Genomic DNA, 18,273 nt, shown 5'->3' on the forward strand with positions numbered 1-18,273 from the left:
CCACAGACTTGGAAAACCCTACATTTGATACGGTAGTTGTGTTAGTTAGAGAGGGGTAGTCATCTTTCTGGAGGCCTGGTACATTCCGGAGGTCACATGTAGACCTGACCTCTCTCCCAGGGCTGCAGCTCAGAGAAGAAGCCATCGGAGAGGGTGAAGCCCTGCTCCAGACCCAGAGGAATCACCTGCAGTTCCTCTTTGATCTCCCAGGGATGCACCTCCTCCACCACCTCCTGCTGCTCTAGGAACAGTGCGGGTTCCTCAAACTGGTGGAGGGGATGGAGCTGTGCCTGTAACAGCAGATCCTGGTGCTGCTGCTGCTGCTGTTGGAGCTGTATGTCCTCCATCATGGTACATCCCATAGCACTGTTCAGTTCTATGTAGCCATAAGAGAGCTGGTTCTGGGCCTGCTCCTGGATGTGGGGCTCGCCCTCTCCACACCACCTGGCCGGCCCAGCAGGGTGCCTCCCCTGCAGACTCAGGTCCAGCTCACAGCCCAGGGAGCTCAGCGCCGTGTTGATGTCCAGGTCCTCGAAGGTACTGCAACTCCCGCTCAGGACGTCGTCGAACACGGACGCCAGGTCAAAATCCCCCCTCAGGATGTCGGCCCCGTTAGCCTCCGTCGCTAGCAGGGGGGACTTGGGCATCCGCACCAGCTTGCTGTTGTGTTTGGGAGAGAGGTGTTTGCGTTTGCTGCCCACCCCAACCCCGTGGTAGACCTCTGTGTCTGAGAGGAAGCCATTTTGGCTCCGGCCCTGGGAGCCAGTGTGGTACGCCTGGCCCTGCGGCCCTTTGTTCTGTCTGTGGCTGCTGCTGCCGCCGCCGCTGTAGTGGTTGGTGGACATCCTCCTGCGTTTGAAGATGCCGTTGACGAACATGTGGGCGTACTGAGGGTCGATCTGCCAAAAGCCCCCCTTCCCCGGCTCGTCCTTCTGCCGTGGAACCTTCATGAAGCACTTGTTGAGGGAGAGGTTGTGGCGGATGGAGTTCTAAGGAAAGGATCATGTTAAGGAACGTGTTAAACCCGTGTTGGAAACAGGTTGTATGTTTGAGACAATCTGCTGTTTGTGTGCGTGCGTGCGTGCACACGTGTCTGTGTGTGGTCGTCGGTAGGTGCATGAGTGTGTGTGAGAGGGAGCCAGAGAGAAAGGACAGAATGAGAGAAATAAAGGCATGTAAAGGGGAGGAGGGGGTATTGTTGTTGTTTGTATAGGAAAGCAAATGTACCTAATGAGGCTTTCAAGTAACAGCGCTCAGTGCATTTCAAACATGATCAGCTGGGCTCGGCTGCCAGCTCTCTCAGGAATCCTCATTAACACTGACACACACACACACACACCATGTTCTCTCCCTCCCCCTACCTAGAACACTTGTCATCAAACCAATGAGACAAGCCACTAGAACACCAGGATGTTTGACATTTCAGAAAGAGATGAATGTTCATTCGAGCAAGCAGGCACATTTATTTTATTGTTATAAAAAAATATTAATATTGCACGCAGTCCATTTGCTAATATGTTTAATTATATCCATATTCTTGATATTGTGTATAGAGAGAAAGATAGAAAGAAAGACAGAATCCCATAAATGACAGATGGATGAGAGAGGTGGATATTTTACCTGCCAGCTGGGCTCTGCGTGTCTGTAGTAGCAGAAGTTTTCTGTGATCCAGTTGTAAATAGTGGACAGGGTCACTTTGGGCTGGCTACTGGCCTGCATGGCCATACATATAAGAGACGCGTAGGAGTACGGCGGCTTGACTTTCGAGTTGGTCTTGTAATCGACTTCGTCCGGGGGACTGACCTGCGCTGTGATGTGGAGGTGGTCATGCGGGTAGTGTAAAGTCTGTGAGTAATGCGCCCCACGCAAGTCCGTGGAGCTGCTACCGGAGGTAACGGGGCTACCGAGGCATAGAGGCATCCCCGTGGCAGCAGTATCCCCGGCTGGTGGGCTGGACGGCGAGTCGGTGCCTTGGGGGTACAGGCGCTGGTGGTACAGCAAGTGCTGCTGTGAGGGGCAGCCGGAGCTGGTGGGTCGACTCTCTAGATTTGCGCTAAGGATTGAGAAGTTTTGAAGCCAATGGAGGCTGGTGAGACTGTCGTCAAGGTGCTGAGATCCGGCCTCGTCACCCTGACCCTCCGGGTGCACCTGCAGCCATTTCTCTTTAAACATGGCGGCGATCTCCGGGCTCAGCAGAACAGGCATTATGTGCGTAACGGGTTCCTCTCAAAATGTGAGAAAATATAATATCGGAGGTCCTAGATAAAAAATAAAAAATAAACAAATTCGAATGAATACAAATAAAAACAATATGTAAAAGTAATTAACCCATTCACGCAATCAAGAGTAACATTACACACAACACTGGCATATGTCCTAATGAACAGCAAGAATATCAACAATACTGAACATGATGCATTAATATTTGTCTACCTCGAATTCAGTTCAGCGATATGCTCGCGAGCTGAGGAGCACCTGTTGCAGCGGTCGGTCCGTCCCTGCGCTCTAACCTATACTCTCCGGGGACCCAGGCGGAGCATCTATCCTTTCGGTAACAAGTGCAGAGTGGGAAGACTCCCAAAGTAGAATCCAAATGTAGCTCACATGAAAAAATAGATAACATCCATATTATGGAATTTAATCCAATCCGCCCAATTCTTCTAATGATGTTCGTCTGTGTGAAGGACAGTGTTTGAATGTTATGCGGAGGTTGAGGAATAGTCCTTGATAAAGGTGGAGAGACAGCCCACGAGTCCTTTAACTGTCTTCCAGGTCTCTGATTGGCTCGGTGACTCTTCAGGCTTCACTTGTTCAAGTAAGTCACCCACACGAACGGCTCAACTGGAGACTGGAGACGGGGGGGGGGGGGGGGGGGGGGGGGGGGGGGGGGGGTTAGAAGGAGCTTTCAATTCTGAAGTGTATTAAGAACATGCCGCGCATACAGCCGTTCTGAGTATGTAGCCTTTGGTTTCGGAGTGGTATACTCTTTTTTTGTCTTTTTTGTTCAACTCTGCAGTCTATTGTTCCCGGGAGGAAACTGGTTGAATAGGTAGGAGTGATGTGTTGAGCGACACCGCCCCCTGAAAGCGCTGAAAATTAGCGCCACAAGTCCCGCGTGTGCAGCGTGCACTTTACACTCATCATTCAACACCTTTGTCAACATTGAGCCGGTAAACTGTTATTTGCCATACCACATATCTGGTAAGCACATGTAAAAGGGTATGTGGGTGGTAGACTGCAGTAGGACATGGAATGTTTAACTTTAACTGTAGTCTGACTGAACATTCAGTCAGACTATCCTGTAGACTAACAGGCCTTTGAATAAACCTACACTTATTAGTTCTATGGAAAAAAACGATGTTATTCGGTTTGTCCAGTACATTCCACTCGACAATAGCAATACAATTCACCTGTAGAAAAGTACCCTGGCTTACATTATCCTACTGTGCACTGCCACTCTGTGGAAACACGGTGTATTGCAGTTTAAAAGCAACAGTGCAGAACACCTGCTTGGTAACTCCAGCCCAGATGTTGAGGACCAAGAACATCTACAGTGTAAAGTCAGCCTACCTTACGCCCTGAAGTGGTTAAATGCTGCAGAAGACTATGCTAAATGCAGACCCCTGGACTGAGGTATAGTTAGATAGATAAAAGGCAAATATCTGATTTTATGCCAACACTCCCATACTGATACAGTCTCTGTATTTGCTTCTCTAAATCAAACGTTCACACTAACCTTCAAACCTTTAGGCTTTGTGCTGCACTGTTTCTACTAAGAGGTTTTCGCCTTCATGAACCAGAAGGTGGTGCAATCGCCCAGAGAGCACCTTGTTCGCTACACTAATGGTGAGGATAAGATGTATTCACAGCTAACTCAGGCTGTATATTAAAGGTATAAAACACGTACAGGTACATGCACTCAAACCAAGACAGAGCAGACTGTTGATGCCCTCCTACCCCCGTTACTGTGAAATGTGATATGTGTTCAAGGCAAGTGAGGGACAGAACTGTTAAGATAAAATACATTTGATAAGCTAACGCAGCTGCTGCTCATTGTCAGTGACAGAGACTCTTCTTGGAAAATACAACCATTCATTCAAGGGTCTGCTGGTGAAATAAGTCAATGTTTGAACAGCTGTTCTAATTGTTTTAAACTAGAACACTTTATCATGAGAACCTTAGCACAGACAGTTACACTTCCCCCGTTCTCTGCACACACACACACACCACACACACACACACACACACACACACACACACACACACACACACACACACACACACACACACACACACACACACACATACATACATACATGCATACATACATTACATGTTTCTTCCTTATGTCCTATAGAGAGTGCTGCAGATAGCAGGATGTTTACAGCATCCAATTTCCCAGAAGAGCATTATTAACTGGAATGAAAGCTAATTTTATACATATGTATCCTTGAAACTGACTGGAAAAAGAGAGGGTCTCCAAAGTCTTATATCTCCCGAGGGTGCTAATAAATAAAGGACAATGGTACCCAGAGGTGTACCATCTTCTACATGATAATTATCATAATTACCATTTGCATCACACTCATTACTGTAATATTGCTACTATCACATTCGCCATTGTGGTAGAGGGACATATTCAGGGTCCTCCTTCACGAAAGAATCAGTGCAGTTCTGAAGGGGAATTCACCTAAACGTTACTTGAATAATTGACTTGGTTACTGCCGATGGGGGAAATACTCCCTGCAATGGCCACACCCATCCAGAATATGTTCATAAGTGTCTATCTATTCCATCTCGTTGTTTAGATACTGCTATGTTTTAGTGTTTTAAATTTAACTCAGATGTGTTTGTAAGATGCTTCTTAAATAAAGCTGACTTTTTGTCATTACTGTATATAATGTACATTTCTAAAATAATATGAGCTCGTTATGACCTTGCAATTACAGATGGAAGACTTTGTTCAATTAAATACATACATCACAAACAAAAAAACGGTACGCCAAATCTCGCAAAACTGTGCAAAAACTGCGCAGACATGACGCTTGCTAATGCTACACTAAATACATCCATGAGTGTCAACGTACGTAACTGTCCTTAGTACCACTCGGAGGAGCAATGTGCTCGTGATGGAAGATTTGTTTACCATATTTGGCAAGATGGTGACACCACGCGCATGGGAATTGGATAGGACCGGCCGTCATTCACAAAATACTGCCTTCTAGAACCTTACAAACAAAGCGTGTGCTCGTGGGACTTGTAGTCCAAAACAAACCATGGTGACATGTTGGCCCACGGATTTTAACCTGTGTGTTTGAGGAGGTCGGGCGTGCATTGTTGACATTAAAATTGAGGCATGAAATTCAATATTTTTAGGTTTTTAATTCATTAACACTATCAAATTGTCTTGATTAAAAAGCAGACATGTACTAATAAGCGGAAATGGCATACAACTCCCACTGTCACGTCTTTCATTTTATTGGCTGTCTCTTCACGTCAATCAGGGCGGCGCTCCTACACTACTGCTCTTACAGTAAATATTTGTGTTTGCTCAACCGGCTGTAATGGTGGACGACTGAGGCTGAAAAGAGAGGACTAAAACCACGAAATATTGTTTTTAATCGACAACACGCCTTGCCGCGAGTAGGACTAAAGCTTCGGCGAAGATGGATGAACTCAAACATCAAGTTATGATTAACCAGTTTGTCCTGACGGCCGGGTGCGCGGCGGATCAGGCGAAGCAGCTTTTGCAAGCCGCACATTGGCAATTTGAGGTAGGGTCGGTGTTCGTTCTACATGGAGAGGACGAGCTTGCTGTGCCTAATGTTTATGTCTGACATATCTGAGTTTTGACTGGCCTGCCATATTAATTGATGAGCTATGACCGTAGTCGCATAGTCGCAAGAAGAAGTCGCAAAACCTATTCGAACAATTCACTCAACTTTTATGTATTCATGTTTTGCAAATGTATGTAAAATTGGACATTTCATTTTTATGTTTGATCTACAATCAGTAGTAACGGATGAACCGGTAGAAGCTTATAGCCTACCATACAACTATCCAATTAGAATTGACTCTAGAATAAATACTATAATCCCTCACATTACATGACAGGGGTGACCAGTCTAAATGCTATTATGCAATGATCACCGCTGGCATTGTTTTGACTAGATTTTTGCTGCACGAATGGCTTAGTCTGAGGTTAGATAATCTACACATTATCTGACAGTCGACCTCATTGTTCACGTCATTGTGTTTATCTTTAAAACATGTTTTTTTTTGTATGTACCCGACAACCAATACAGTGTATTACAGTTGCTAGTAATTAACCATTTATGAATACAATCGATGCGTATAATCTTTTCTTTGATCTCTTTCAGACTGCCCTCAGTGCCTTTTTCCAAGAAACAAATATTCCATACGGCCATCATCATCAAATGGTAAGTAGCCTATACTACAGGGTGTAAACAGTGGCGTCCCTCTAATGTCGTGTATCCAATTACAACAGCTTACTCAAATCAACGGTGTTGTTACTTTGAAGAAACGGGGGGACACACGCAACTGTAATACGTCATGACACATATAGAGCCGTTATTATAGTGTTGTACCACCAATAACAAAGCACATGTCGGCCATGTTGCGAAGTCGAGCTTCCAGAAATAAACACAAGCCAGGCATGCGGCAGCAGAAGCCACGCTCACACACAGGGGGGCTCAGTACTGAGGGAGAGCGGGGAAAGAAACGTTGCATTAGCTCCTGTGGATGACCACGATTACACATTCCAGTGTACCCTATGCCACAAGCGGAACGGCCGTTCATATTTCTAAGAGGGGAAAAAAACGCTGTTTCCTGGAAAAGAAAACTGCCTTCAGCAACTGCTGCCGTTGCAGTATATGCCTCCTTGTAATGAAATAATAGTAACGACGGGACTTAAAGCTTAATGCGTTGGAAGTCAAGTATTATAATTTAATGCAAATGGTATCTTAGGAGGAATAAGTGCAAGCAAACTGTGTTCTTGCAATACAGGCTACTGCTGAGTACAGTGCGTGGTTATTATAAAATCTTGTTTGGGTTTTAAAAGCACCCACTCCAACCTAAGCCTTTGTTTTCAGCTATATGGCTGGTCTAGCAACAGCTGCTGGAACATCCCTAGATGGGGATTTCAGGGGAATTGTAGAGCTGAGCGAACGGAGTGTGCGTGTGTGTATGGGTGTACGTGCATCCGAATATTGAATTGCATTCTCCCATTTCTGTCAGATGGACACAAGGCAGCGGAGGACATTTTAGGTCTGTTGTTTTGGATGAGAGATGGTGGAGGGAGAGAGCAGAAAGGAAAGAGAGACAGCAAGGGAAAAGGACGTGTGACACAATATTTAGTTTTATGTATAAAGTGCATGTCTCTATATTTACAGTAGCCCACATTGTTGTCAAACCACTCATGCAAGATTAATAACATCCCAGTGTGCTTAATGTGCAGCTTCAGCACAGAAAACACTGCAGTACTGAATACAATACAGTATTCAAAAGTCCATTATCGTCTGTTGATGAAGAAGTAGGTTGACTCCCCAGAACCTTACCAGCCCTGATGTGTCACCTGCATATACTGTGTCAACAATTGGCCAAGAGGGGTCTTCATCTGTCTCTGCAGAGCCTTTGTGTGAACCAGCTATTGCTGCAGCGTAACCCCCCAACACACTATCTGCTGACACGGGCATGGACGGTTTTATCAGGGGGTTTTCTCCACATAGCCAGTGCATACACTGGGAGTCAGATGGCTGAGCGGTGAGGGAGTCGGGCTAGTAATCAGAAGGTTGCCGGATCGATTCCCCGCCGTGCCACATGATGTTGTGTCCTTGGGAAAGGCACTTCACCCTACTTGCCTCGGGGGGAATGTCCCTGTACTTACTGTAAGTCGCTCTGGATAAGAGCGTCTGATAAATGACTAAATGTAAATGTAAATGCACACTCTAGTCTACAGGCCAGCATGACATGTGGATCATGGGCGAAATGGGTTGGAGAGTGAGTCTGCGTGGAGAAACTGGACTGGGGCTGTGAATGCCAGGCCGGCTCGTCTGGGAGCGTGTTCAGGTCTCAGCAGGGCGGCTGCAAGTCCTCACAGCCCAGGGCCCCTGTGCCCTCAGCTCAAAGGTGATCTAATCCACTGCTGTTTGACCTAGCCAGGGAGATCTAAGAGTTTGCCTCAGAGTGTCCTACCACTGACACAGTTTGACGAACAGACCTGAGTGTTTTGGTACTACTCGCCTCCTCTGCCCCCCCTGTGCCTAGGTGAATATGGGAATAGTCGTGATGGCACCTCTAGCGCAGAATCCTATGATGTGGTCTCAGCGGCCTTCTCATTTATTGAGTTTTTACTCTCCGTCCATCCCCTATCACGATACAACGCTGCTGTCGAGAGTAGGAGGGCTTGTCTGCTATCACACCACCAGCCTAACCTTTAATCAGGTCATCCCAAATCTATATGATTGCATTCTGGCTGTGGAATTAAACCAGCACCTACTATTTCTCTGAAATCATTACACGTCTCAAGCCAAAAATCGGATAAGAAGTTACAAATGACAACATGTTTTTTACGTGACCGTTGATCCATCTGGAGTTGACCACTAAATGGGTCATGGAACAGTGTTGTAGCACAGGGTGCAGGACAGTGTCCCCTCCCTGGGCTGGTGCTGGTGTTGTGGAAGGGGAGGCTTTAAACTGGGAGCTCTTTCATTCCCCTATCCTGTGGGCTAGAGGCCTCACTGTTTGGAAGCGCACACAACAAACGCTAATCTCTGCACAGAAACCCCATTATAAGGTCCATCCTGTATGTGTGTGCGTGTGTGTGTGTGTGAGAGAGAGAGAGAGAGAGAGAGGGGGAAGGGCCAGGGAATCAGAGGTGGGTGTTGGAGGGTACGAGGCGGCGTGTGTATCTTGACTTGGGACAGAAGGACTGCGATGAATCACTTCTTTTGAGTTGGTCTCTTTCCACACTGTCATGACAACAAAACACAGCCCTTCAGTAGATCCCTGGCCCGTGTGTCTCCTGCGTAGCTGATGTCAGAAGAGCGGTCTGTGTGTGTGTGTGTTTGAGGCCTGTCTGTGTTCAGCCATGTTTAGATTAGGTCTCTTTGTTGTTAATGCATGGCTCTCCTGCTCTGTGGTTTCCTGCTCCTCTCCCTGCCCATACAAACACTGTCACCGACGCACAGGAAGCTGGCCCTGAACTACCCAAAATGGACCCTTCTTAAAACTCAGACAGGGGTTCTCTACTACTATATACCTTTCGCTACTTCTGCTCAATTTATTCTCTCTCTTTCTCGACCTCTTTCTCTGTCTCTCTTTCTCGACCTCTCTCTACCTCTCTCTTTGTCTCTCTCTATCGCTCTATCTCTATGTCAATCTTGCTGAATTGGATTTGAGAATCTATTGACTCAGTGGTGTGTGTGTGGTGGGGTCACACATCAGCAGTAGAATGAATGAATCTCCTTTTAACCACAGAGCAGGAAGCAGCATGACTTCCACTTCAGTGCACCAGAAGCATGTGACTGAACACAAACCTAAAAACACCCTTCACACTCACCCAGCCTGGGCTAGGCTTGTATGGATTTGAATGATTGCGCTGTTGTGGTTTATGATGGCTGATGTGATGTCATTTTGCCTTCAGGAGGGACCCGTCATAGTCGCACTGTGGTGAACCAGGCTGTTACAAAAGTAGCTTTCACTGCAGCGAACCCCTCAGGCTGTTGGCCGGCCTGACTGTCTCCCTCCCTGTCTCCCTGCCTCCCTGCCTGCCTGCCTCCCTGCCTGCCTGCCTCCCTGCCTGCCTGTCTCCCTGCCTGCCTGTCTCCCTCCCTGCCTCCCTGCCTGCCTGCCTGCCTCCCTGCCTGCCTGTCTCCCTGCCTGCCTGTCTCCCTGCCTGCCTGTCTCCCTCCCTACCTCACTGCCTGCCTGCCTGCCTCCCTGCCTGCCTGTCTCCTTGCCTGCCTGTCTCCCGGCCTACCTGTCTCCCTGCCTGCCTGTCTCCCTGCCTACCTGTCTCCCTGCCTGCCTGTCTCCCTGCCTACCTGTCTCCCTGCCTGCCTGTCTCCCTGCCTGCCTGCCTGTCTCCCTGCCTGCCTGTCTCCCTGCCTGTCTGCCTGCCTGTCTCCCTGCCTGCCTGTCTCCCTGCCTGCCTGTCTCCCTGCCTACCTGTCTCCCTGCCTGTCTGCCTGCCTGTCTCCCTGCCTGCCTGCCTCCTTACCTCCCTGCCTCGTCTCTGGGTGGAGCGAAGTTGAACTGGGCACCGTAGGGCATCCATAAAGAAGAGATGAAAGCTTGTTTCCTGGCACTATGAATATTAGAGGTTGGGAAAGTGGGAGCAGAGGAAAGAGGCCAGTTGTTTCTGGTAACTACAAACATGTGGTTTGTGTCTGGGTGGGGCTTTAAAAGATTGTTAGATGGTCCAAACTGCTGACACACGCACACACACCGCTTCCATTTAGTCTTCCCTCACACACGTAGACTCTCAGCAGCCGGCGGTTGTCTGCCGTTCACGGCCTCCATTCTCTCTACAACAAGGCAGAGTGTGTCGGTCATGGTCCACAGGACAACATGGCCGCCTGACTCACTGTCCGAGAGGCAGTCTCTGTCTGCGGCTCCATATGTTCATCCCACCAGCGGCAGGACGGAGGGCGAGGGAGGGAGAGGGGAGATAGAAGGAGAGGGTACAAGGGGTACACTGAGAGGAAGGCGTCAGGGGAAAGGGAACTAGAGTTGTGGTTTTTCCGAGAAACAAACTGTTGTGTCTGCCCGGCGAGGTCCGGGACTGAGCGAGTCAATGATGTTTTAACCGTGGAATGAAGTGTGTCATGTGTTTTATGGGGGATGTTTTGAGAGTGCGTGGCAGTGGGCCACGTCTGACGGGGCCTGGTCTGTGCTCCGCATGTTCTGACTGCTGCCCTCCCTGTCTCCTGCAGAACTGCTTCCCAGAACACCCAACGCAACAATCTCTCTCTCTCTCTCTCTCTCTCTCTCTCTCTCTCTCTCTCTCTCTCTCTCTCTCTCTCTCTCTCTCTCTCTCTCTCTCTCTCTCTCTCTCTCTCTCTCTCTCTCTCTCTCTCTCTCTCGGGTTTTCACACATACACTTGGGTTTCACACACACACACACACACACATACGCATGCATAATCTCACAGTTACACAGACATGGTCTGTTCTTTCCAGATGTGTGAGTGCATGGGAGAATAGGTGTATGGGGGGTGAGAGAGGTCAAATATGTGTGTGTGTGTGTGTTTGTTTGTTGGGGGGAGTGTGATTAATTCTGTACATGGTAGTCTGTGAATGTATGTGTTGACAGCAGGACATAGTCTGGAAGGTTCTGTCTAGATACAGTATGAACACCGCTGGGTGTTCGGCTTCTGTTACTCCAGCCACCTTTTGTTATTTGTACAAACAAACACTTTGTTGTCATTAGGACAATTGCACGGCCACTCTCTCCCACACGCGCTCAGGCTCATGCATTCTCTCTCTCAATCAGTATCTCTCTCTCACACACACACACACACACTCACAGTGCAGATGTGTGGAAACGGACGACGCTGGTAAACCGATGATACATTAAAGAAATGAGTTGATCATGTGTTCCTCCTTCTTTACGCTGCCTCCCGTGGCTGCCTGTTCCAGGAGCATGGGATCATGTGGGGCGTCACAGGGGGGCTGTGAAGGATGCAGGAGATCAGGGGCTGAGCAGCGTGTGTGCGTCCGGGTGTGTGTCCGAGTCCAACTGCTGAGCACGAATGCTGTTGGAACAAAGTGCAGCGCAGAGCAAACACACAGTCTAACAGGAGGCTCGCCAGTTCAAAGAGCACGCCAGCCACTGAATACGTTGCCTCGTTTTACTTGGAGGAGGAATGAACGGGTGATTGAGCGAGTGAACGATCCCGGCAGAGGACCGTGGGTGTGGTGGAGGACGTCTGGGGAGCCAGGACACCTGGAGATCAGCAGATCTCCTTCACAGTGTCTGGAGAGCACAAGAGATCTGGGGGATATGTAGGGGGTAGGTCACTGTAGTGTCCACAGGGTCAGCGGTTACAACCGTCCAATCTGATCCTTATAGGAACCTGTTTCTGAGCCCTGTTCAGCTGACACTGAGAGGGCAACCATTCTTAAACAATATACCCAAGTGTTGCAAGGCATAACATGCAACCTGTTACATATACCTGGACGTGTGACTTTGTCATGTTTGTCACCTCAGTCTGAACCGTCTGGGTATCTCCTCACCTGGTGTCCTTGTCTCCTTTCCTCGCTGTGCTTCCTACTCCTAACCTGTGTTCTCTCCGTCCAGGCTGTTGAGGTGAGGATCACATGTCCAGCTGTTACAAGGCCCAGAGTTCATTCAGCTGGACCTGCTAGCATGTTGGCGAGAGAGAGAGAAGGGGAGGGGGAGGGGAGAGAGAGAGGGAGAGAGGGAGGCGGATAGAAAAGGAGCAGATTTTAAAGGCTTCTTGTGAAAACTGTAAATCCATCAGAAATGTTTACAGAGTCCGCAGCACCAAAGGACTGGTAGGGAATGTGGGTGGGTCGAAAGAGGGTAATACACTCTCTCTCTCCCTTTCTCTTTCTACCTTTCTGTCTCTCTCTTTCCCCCTTTCTCTATTCCCTTTTCTCTTTTTCTTCCCCTCTCTCTCTCAGCCTGTCCCTCGCTCTCTTTTTCTCTCCCTCTCCCCCCCCCCTTCCCTCCCCCTCTCTCTTCCTTACAATCCTCTGAGGGGTTGCAAGTGCTGACATGGACAGACACACTGTGGACCGGAGCCACACTGTAACCACACAAGGAAACAGGAACGAGAGAACGAACAGACGATTGGTCAGTCAGTCCAGTGGACCCCAGCTCATCCTGACCAGCCTGTCAGAAGGTCCTTGATTGGTGGAAATAACAGCTCGTCTGGATCTCCTAGCTATACAGCCGAGCTGGGTGTTCAGGGTTTGGGGCTAAACACAGACAAGGCCAGGCCAGACATCCGAGTGGTTGCTAAAACAAGTTTCAAAAGAAGGAGAGGGATATTCATCTCCCCCTCGCCACACACACACACACAAACACTCGACATCAACAACACACCAACTGTCTCACTTCAGTTCCAGTCCCCATGGCAACCCCTCTGCCTCGACTCTGTTTAGAAAACTCTCTCCTGCTAGAACAAACATTCCCTGGATCTCTGCAGTGGACGGTGCAGCGCTTACTGTCTAGAACACACTGTGTGTGTGTGTGGCCGTGTGGCGTATAAGAGATCGCCCCGCTCCCTGGGAGTGCACCTGCCCCGGGCCGCCTGTGTCAGCCAATTGGATTTCATGCTTTGCACGCACACAGCGTCCCAGAAGCCCTTGCAATGTTACCTGTGTCCTTTACCGCTTGGAACCCTAATCTACTGCTCATCCTCTCAGCCCTACTCGACACAGACTAAAGGCCTTCAGTAGCCTATGTACAGACTAGAGGCTAGTAGAGGCCTCGACACAGACTAGAGGCTAGCAGTAGTCTCTATACAGACTAGAGGCTAGCAGTAGCCTCTATACAGACTCGAGGCTAGCAGTAGCTTCTATACAAACTCGAGGCTAGCAGTAGCCTCTATATAGACTCGAGGCTAGCAGTAGCCGCTATACAGACTAGAGGCTAGCAGCAGCCTCTATACAGACTAGAGGCTAGCAGGAGCCTCTATACAGACTAGAGGCTAACAGTAGCCTCTATACAGACTCGAGGCTAGCAGTAGCCTCTATACAGACTCGAGGCTAGCAGTAGCCTCTACATAGACTACACTGCTAGTCCTCTCATCCCCACAGCCCTAAAGCGTGGTAGCAGCCTCCATCATCTATTTCTGAACTTGTTAGTGTGAGTCAAGGTGGGATGGGATCCCCATGGCGCCTCCTACCACAGGTAGCCCATTCCCCCGACGGAGGTCACGTGACCTGGGTTGGTTTAAAAGTAACTTGAAGCAGGTGCCCAGGTGCCTTCTTGTCTTTGTCTCTGCGTCTGTCCAGGCCCCACACACTGTGGTGTTCTGTGTCGTGTGTGAAGGTCAAGCCAGAGTGTGTGTGTGTGTGTGTGAGTGAGAGGGGCAGATGTATGCTCAGCAGTAAGACAATCTGAGCGAACGTTTGGCCACTTTGACATACCGGAGGGGCGCTTTGGAGGTAGAGAGATCCTGTCGAGGCAGGGTGTCCATTTACCACAGGAAGTGGAGCAGAGACATGACCCAGCACTTCCTCTCTGAGGGCAGTGGGGACATGCTCACCCTTCACAACATGCAACTTCCTGTATTTATAGCCCCCAGCCTTGCATACATTGCCTCCCCCCCCCCCCGCCCCCCAGGTTAAACAGTTAGCTGCTGCAGAACTGCCATGGCCAGCCCACTGTGGGTGCTCCTGTCAAATTATATATAGAAAGATATGAAGATATGTCCTATATCGATGCCTAATTTACACAAAACGGACCAGAGCGTTGGTTGTTTCAAGTTCTCCCGAGAATTGCCCTGTTTTTTCCAGCCTTCAGCGATTTCCGCAGTCACGGTTCTCCGAATATCCCTTTGTTGCTTTGTTTGCTATTTTTACTCCGTGTTTTTGGTTGCAGATGATAACGTGTGATAGATGACCCATTCCCGCTGTCTACTTTTAGCCCCCTAGATGAGGCCCAGATCTTCCTCCCAGTCCTGTGGACGTTGTTATTGTCCCGGGCAGAGAAGGTCCCTTAGTCCCAGCTCTCAGCACGTGCTGAGGTAACTGGCAGTAGACCAGAGCAACTCAGGGGTGATGGTGATAAACGTGCTCGTACGCGTTTGCTGCGGCAATCCCCTCGCCTTACTGTTCCTGTGACGTCCTTGTCGACTCTGCATTCTCTTCGCTCCGTCTTGGACAGAGTAGAACAGTTGTTTATTATTGATGTGCTGTGTGCTCACGCATGTAGAAGCCATGCATCTGGCACGCTGCTGTGGAAAAAGAATGCACTTCTCGGAAGGCGTGGCCCCCCCCCCCGTTGTCAGGCAACAGCAGCACACCTCGTCATGTGTCCCTCACAGTCGGGTGACAAGTCTGTCACGGCTGCCACGCCAGACTGGCAGGATGCTGGGCTTTGTGACGTCACTGCCATTCTCTCCATCTTCAGATGGGCCTCTCTTCTGCTAACCTCTCTTATCTGTATCTCCCCCCCTCCCCTCTCTCTTCCCCCCCCCCCCCCCCCCCGCTTCCCCCTCCAGATGTGCACCCCCGCCAACACGCCAGCCACGCCTCCCAACTTCCCGGACGCTCTGACCATGTTCTCGCGTCTGAAGGCGTCGGAGAGCTTCACCAGCAGCAGCCCCATGGGCCTGGCCTCCATGGCGACATCCCCGCCTCCGCAGGCCTCCTGGGGAGCGGCGCCCCCCAACGCGCCCCCGCAGGGACTCTGGACTCAGGGGCAGCCCCCCTCGCAGCCGCTCCACCCGCCCGCCTGGCCCGCGGGGGTCAACATGGGCCCCCACCCACACGTAGCCTCCGAGCAGAAGGCTAGTGTCGCCATGGAGGCAGAGAGATGAGGGGCCAGGACTGATTGGCCTCGTCTGGGGAGGAGGGGAGGGAGGGAGGGAGGAAAGTCGGGGAGGAGCGGCGAGGAGTGGACTATCTTCTCTTTTTTCGAAACTGAGAGGATGGATAGTCGGGATAGGTGGATGGTGAGAGGGGCGAGAGAGCTACACAAACCAAGAAAAACCAAGCAACTACTACATGGACAATTGATGAGGAGAATGAAGTGGAAAAACATCAGTTAAAAAACGATGATAAAAAAAAATGTATAAAGGAACGCGCACACATAGTAATAAGAACAAGAGCAGCAGAAGTCTTTGTTAGTCTTGATTCTCTCAGTATAATAATAGATAAGAGAATTGTAGGAACTAAGAATCGTCATGCCCAAGGATATTTCATGTTCTCTGAAACAAGGACATCAACGGCAGCAAGATCTTTTTTTTCGTCTTCTATTCCTTATGTTCATCCAGTGCTTTTCACGACTGGAAACCTTGTGTCGAGAAGCGTTGGTGCCGCAGAGTGCGAGGAAGCAGTTATATATGTTATCTTAGTATATTCACAAGCGGGTGTGTGCGCGTGTGAGCAGTCTATAATGATGTCACACGCGCGCGCCCGCACAGACACGAGCATACTTCAGCTAGCGGATGGGAGAAAACGGCAGCCCTTAGCTCTGTGGCTTGTCTGCATAATGCCACTATCATCCCTCTGCCGTTACTAATGTTTACGTCACTCAGCGTTGGCCTCCGTTGAGGCGGATCTAAGGCCAAGTTAGCATGTGTTAGCATTAGCCTGCCTGGGGCTGAGGAAATGGTGTCTAGTACTAAAATATAGATTTTTTTTTCCAGTTTCTTTTTGTGGACAGCATTATTCAGCTGGTTTCAGAAGTCTTTAGAGCCATCATGGCACAGAGGAGCCATGGAGTGTTATTAGAGGTGGAAGGTTTGATTAGAAGTAGAGATTAAATCACAGTGGCGGTAGAGGAATGGCAGTGGCAGCATGCCCTTGGTGGATCTGGGACATCAGGACAAACACAAACATCCGGTATTTTCAACCTCATACTAAAGGTGGGACCTTTCTTACCTCACCCGGTGGTCACCTGGACATCTTTCAGCCAATCAGGGATTCTCAACCGTTGTTGATAGCAACACAGGACATTTTTTTAGGACAAGTTTTACTAAAGGCATAAGCGCTGATGTTCATGGCAAACCGCTTTGCTTTCAATTGACTGATGAAAAACGACTGTCTACGGCAATGGTTGTACAGGTTTGGGTATTATTATAAAATCATGGTTTGATATAATATAGTTTCTTTCATTTTCTTGTGAGGGGGGCTGAAAAGAGGCTTTGAAAGTGGGTGGGATTTTCTGATTGTTTTGTGGGGAAGGGCCAATCAAAGCAGCTATTTATGAAAACAAAAAGCTTCAGAAAAAAACAACCAACCTAGTCCATACTTGTGGACTCTTTGTAAGCGGACTGCCACTTTGCATGATGTGTTTCATCGACTGTACCATGTTTTGTAGCATATTTCCATGAGAAGCCAGCCGTACTGGCTCCACAGGACTCCTGGTCTGGGTCAAACCCGTCACACCTTCTGACTTTGGTTTCACCTGTTTGAGTTCACCCACGGAGATGAGACTTTATGTCACAAAAGAGCAAAACTGGGGTTGTAATTAAGTTCACTGCAATCCTTGGAAGTATTTGATCTACTGTATTTGTCGACCCCCCCCCCCCCCCCCCCCCCCCCCCCCCCCCCCCCCCCCCCCCTCAGAGTGGTAGGTCAGAGAGGTAGTACAGCCGGCTACATGTGTGTGGGGGTGGTGCGGGGATAGACATGGAGCACTGCTAAACAGAGTAATAAGAGACTCTGATTTAAGGCAATATGTTAATGCAGGGTGCATGAGCACCTTTCAATTGTTCGCTTCTGGTTTCGGAAGATTATTTTGAATTTGATAAAAGAGGGAAAAAAGGACAAAAACATTATGAACATTAGCTGGAACTTTTTGGGGGAAGTGACAGTGAGGACTTGGATGAGGACCCTTTCCCACGAAGATACAGGAAATCCAGATTTTGACGAGTAACCCTATTTCTTTTTTTATTTGACTAAAATAATGTTTCATCCCTTTTGCATCCTCCTTCACTGTCTCTGGACTGGGAGCCCCTCGGAACTGGCTGTTTCTGCCTGTTCCTGGTGCCTGTTTTCCCTCTGTATGACTGTATACCATTCCCACAATATTTGTGGACTACCTGATAATTAACTTATCATTTTTTGTGTTCCTAAATAAATATTGTATGTCGACCTGTGCTGTGTGTCTGTTTCTAAAAGCGTGGATTCATTGCTGTGTATTTGTGTGTGGCAGACAAGCCGACTTAGCGGACGCGTTGATGATTTGTTGTGACAGAGGATGGATGCAGGCTAATCTCATGCCTGGCTGCTCACCAGCAGAGCAGGGAGTTAAGACACACACACACAGCCAGGCTTCTACAGGCTGTCTAACCAGTAGTGTTGTGGCAGTTAGTGCTCCGTCTTATGGTCTGACCTCACAGGACGGTCAACATCATTAGTTCTGTCAGCCGCACCAACAGACCAGAGAAAACACACACACACACAAACTGGTCTGACTGGACACAGAGGGAAGGACAGACCTGCCGTTGGAAGAAATGAGGAGAAATCAAAGGAACACGGGGGGAAAATAAAGATCTGACGGCTCTACGTCCTGAGGTCTCCTCTTCTGCTTTCCTCTGCAAGAAATGA

At 49.0% G+C, this 18,273-nt stretch overlaps 2 protein-coding genes across 2 annotated transcripts; one reads left to right on the forward strand and one right to left on the reverse strand.

Annotated features, from left to right (window-relative positions):
- Positions 1 to 36: 36 nt before the first annotated feature.
- On the reverse strand, positions 37 to 2,772 carry foxj1b (forkhead box J1b). The gene is made up of 3 exons (XM_047032570.1): positions 2,434 to 2,772; positions 1,621 to 2,258; positions 37 to 989 (listed from the first exon to the last, which is right to left on the reverse strand). Exons 2-3 carry the CDS (start codon positions 2,203 to 2,205, stop codon positions 93 to 95), a joined length of 1,482 nt encoding a protein of 493 aa, XP_046888526.1. The 5' UTR covers positions 2,206 to 2,258; positions 2,434 to 2,772; the 3' UTR covers positions 37 to 92.
- A 2,750-nt stretch (positions 2,773 to 5,522) lies between these two features.
- Positions 5,523 to 17,817, forward strand: ubald1a (UBA-like domain containing 1a). The gene is made up of 3 exons (XM_047032455.1): positions 5,523 to 5,774; positions 6,381 to 6,440; positions 15,219 to 17,817. The coding sequence occupies exons 1-3, from the start codon at positions 5,667 to 5,669 to the stop codon at positions 15,534 to 15,536; spliced, it is 486 nt and encodes a 161-aa protein (XP_046888411.1). The 5' UTR covers positions 5,523 to 5,666; the 3' UTR covers positions 15,537 to 17,817.
- The last annotated feature ends 456 nt before the right edge of the window (positions 17,818 to 18,273 follow it).

This window comes from Hypomesus transpacificus, chromosome 13 (genome assembly GCF_021917145.1).
Source record: "Hypomesus transpacificus isolate Combined female chromosome 13, fHypTra1, whole genome shotgun sequence".
NCBI classification, from domain to species: domain Eukaryota; kingdom Metazoa; phylum Chordata; class Actinopteri; order Osmeriformes; family Osmeridae; genus Hypomesus; species Hypomesus transpacificus.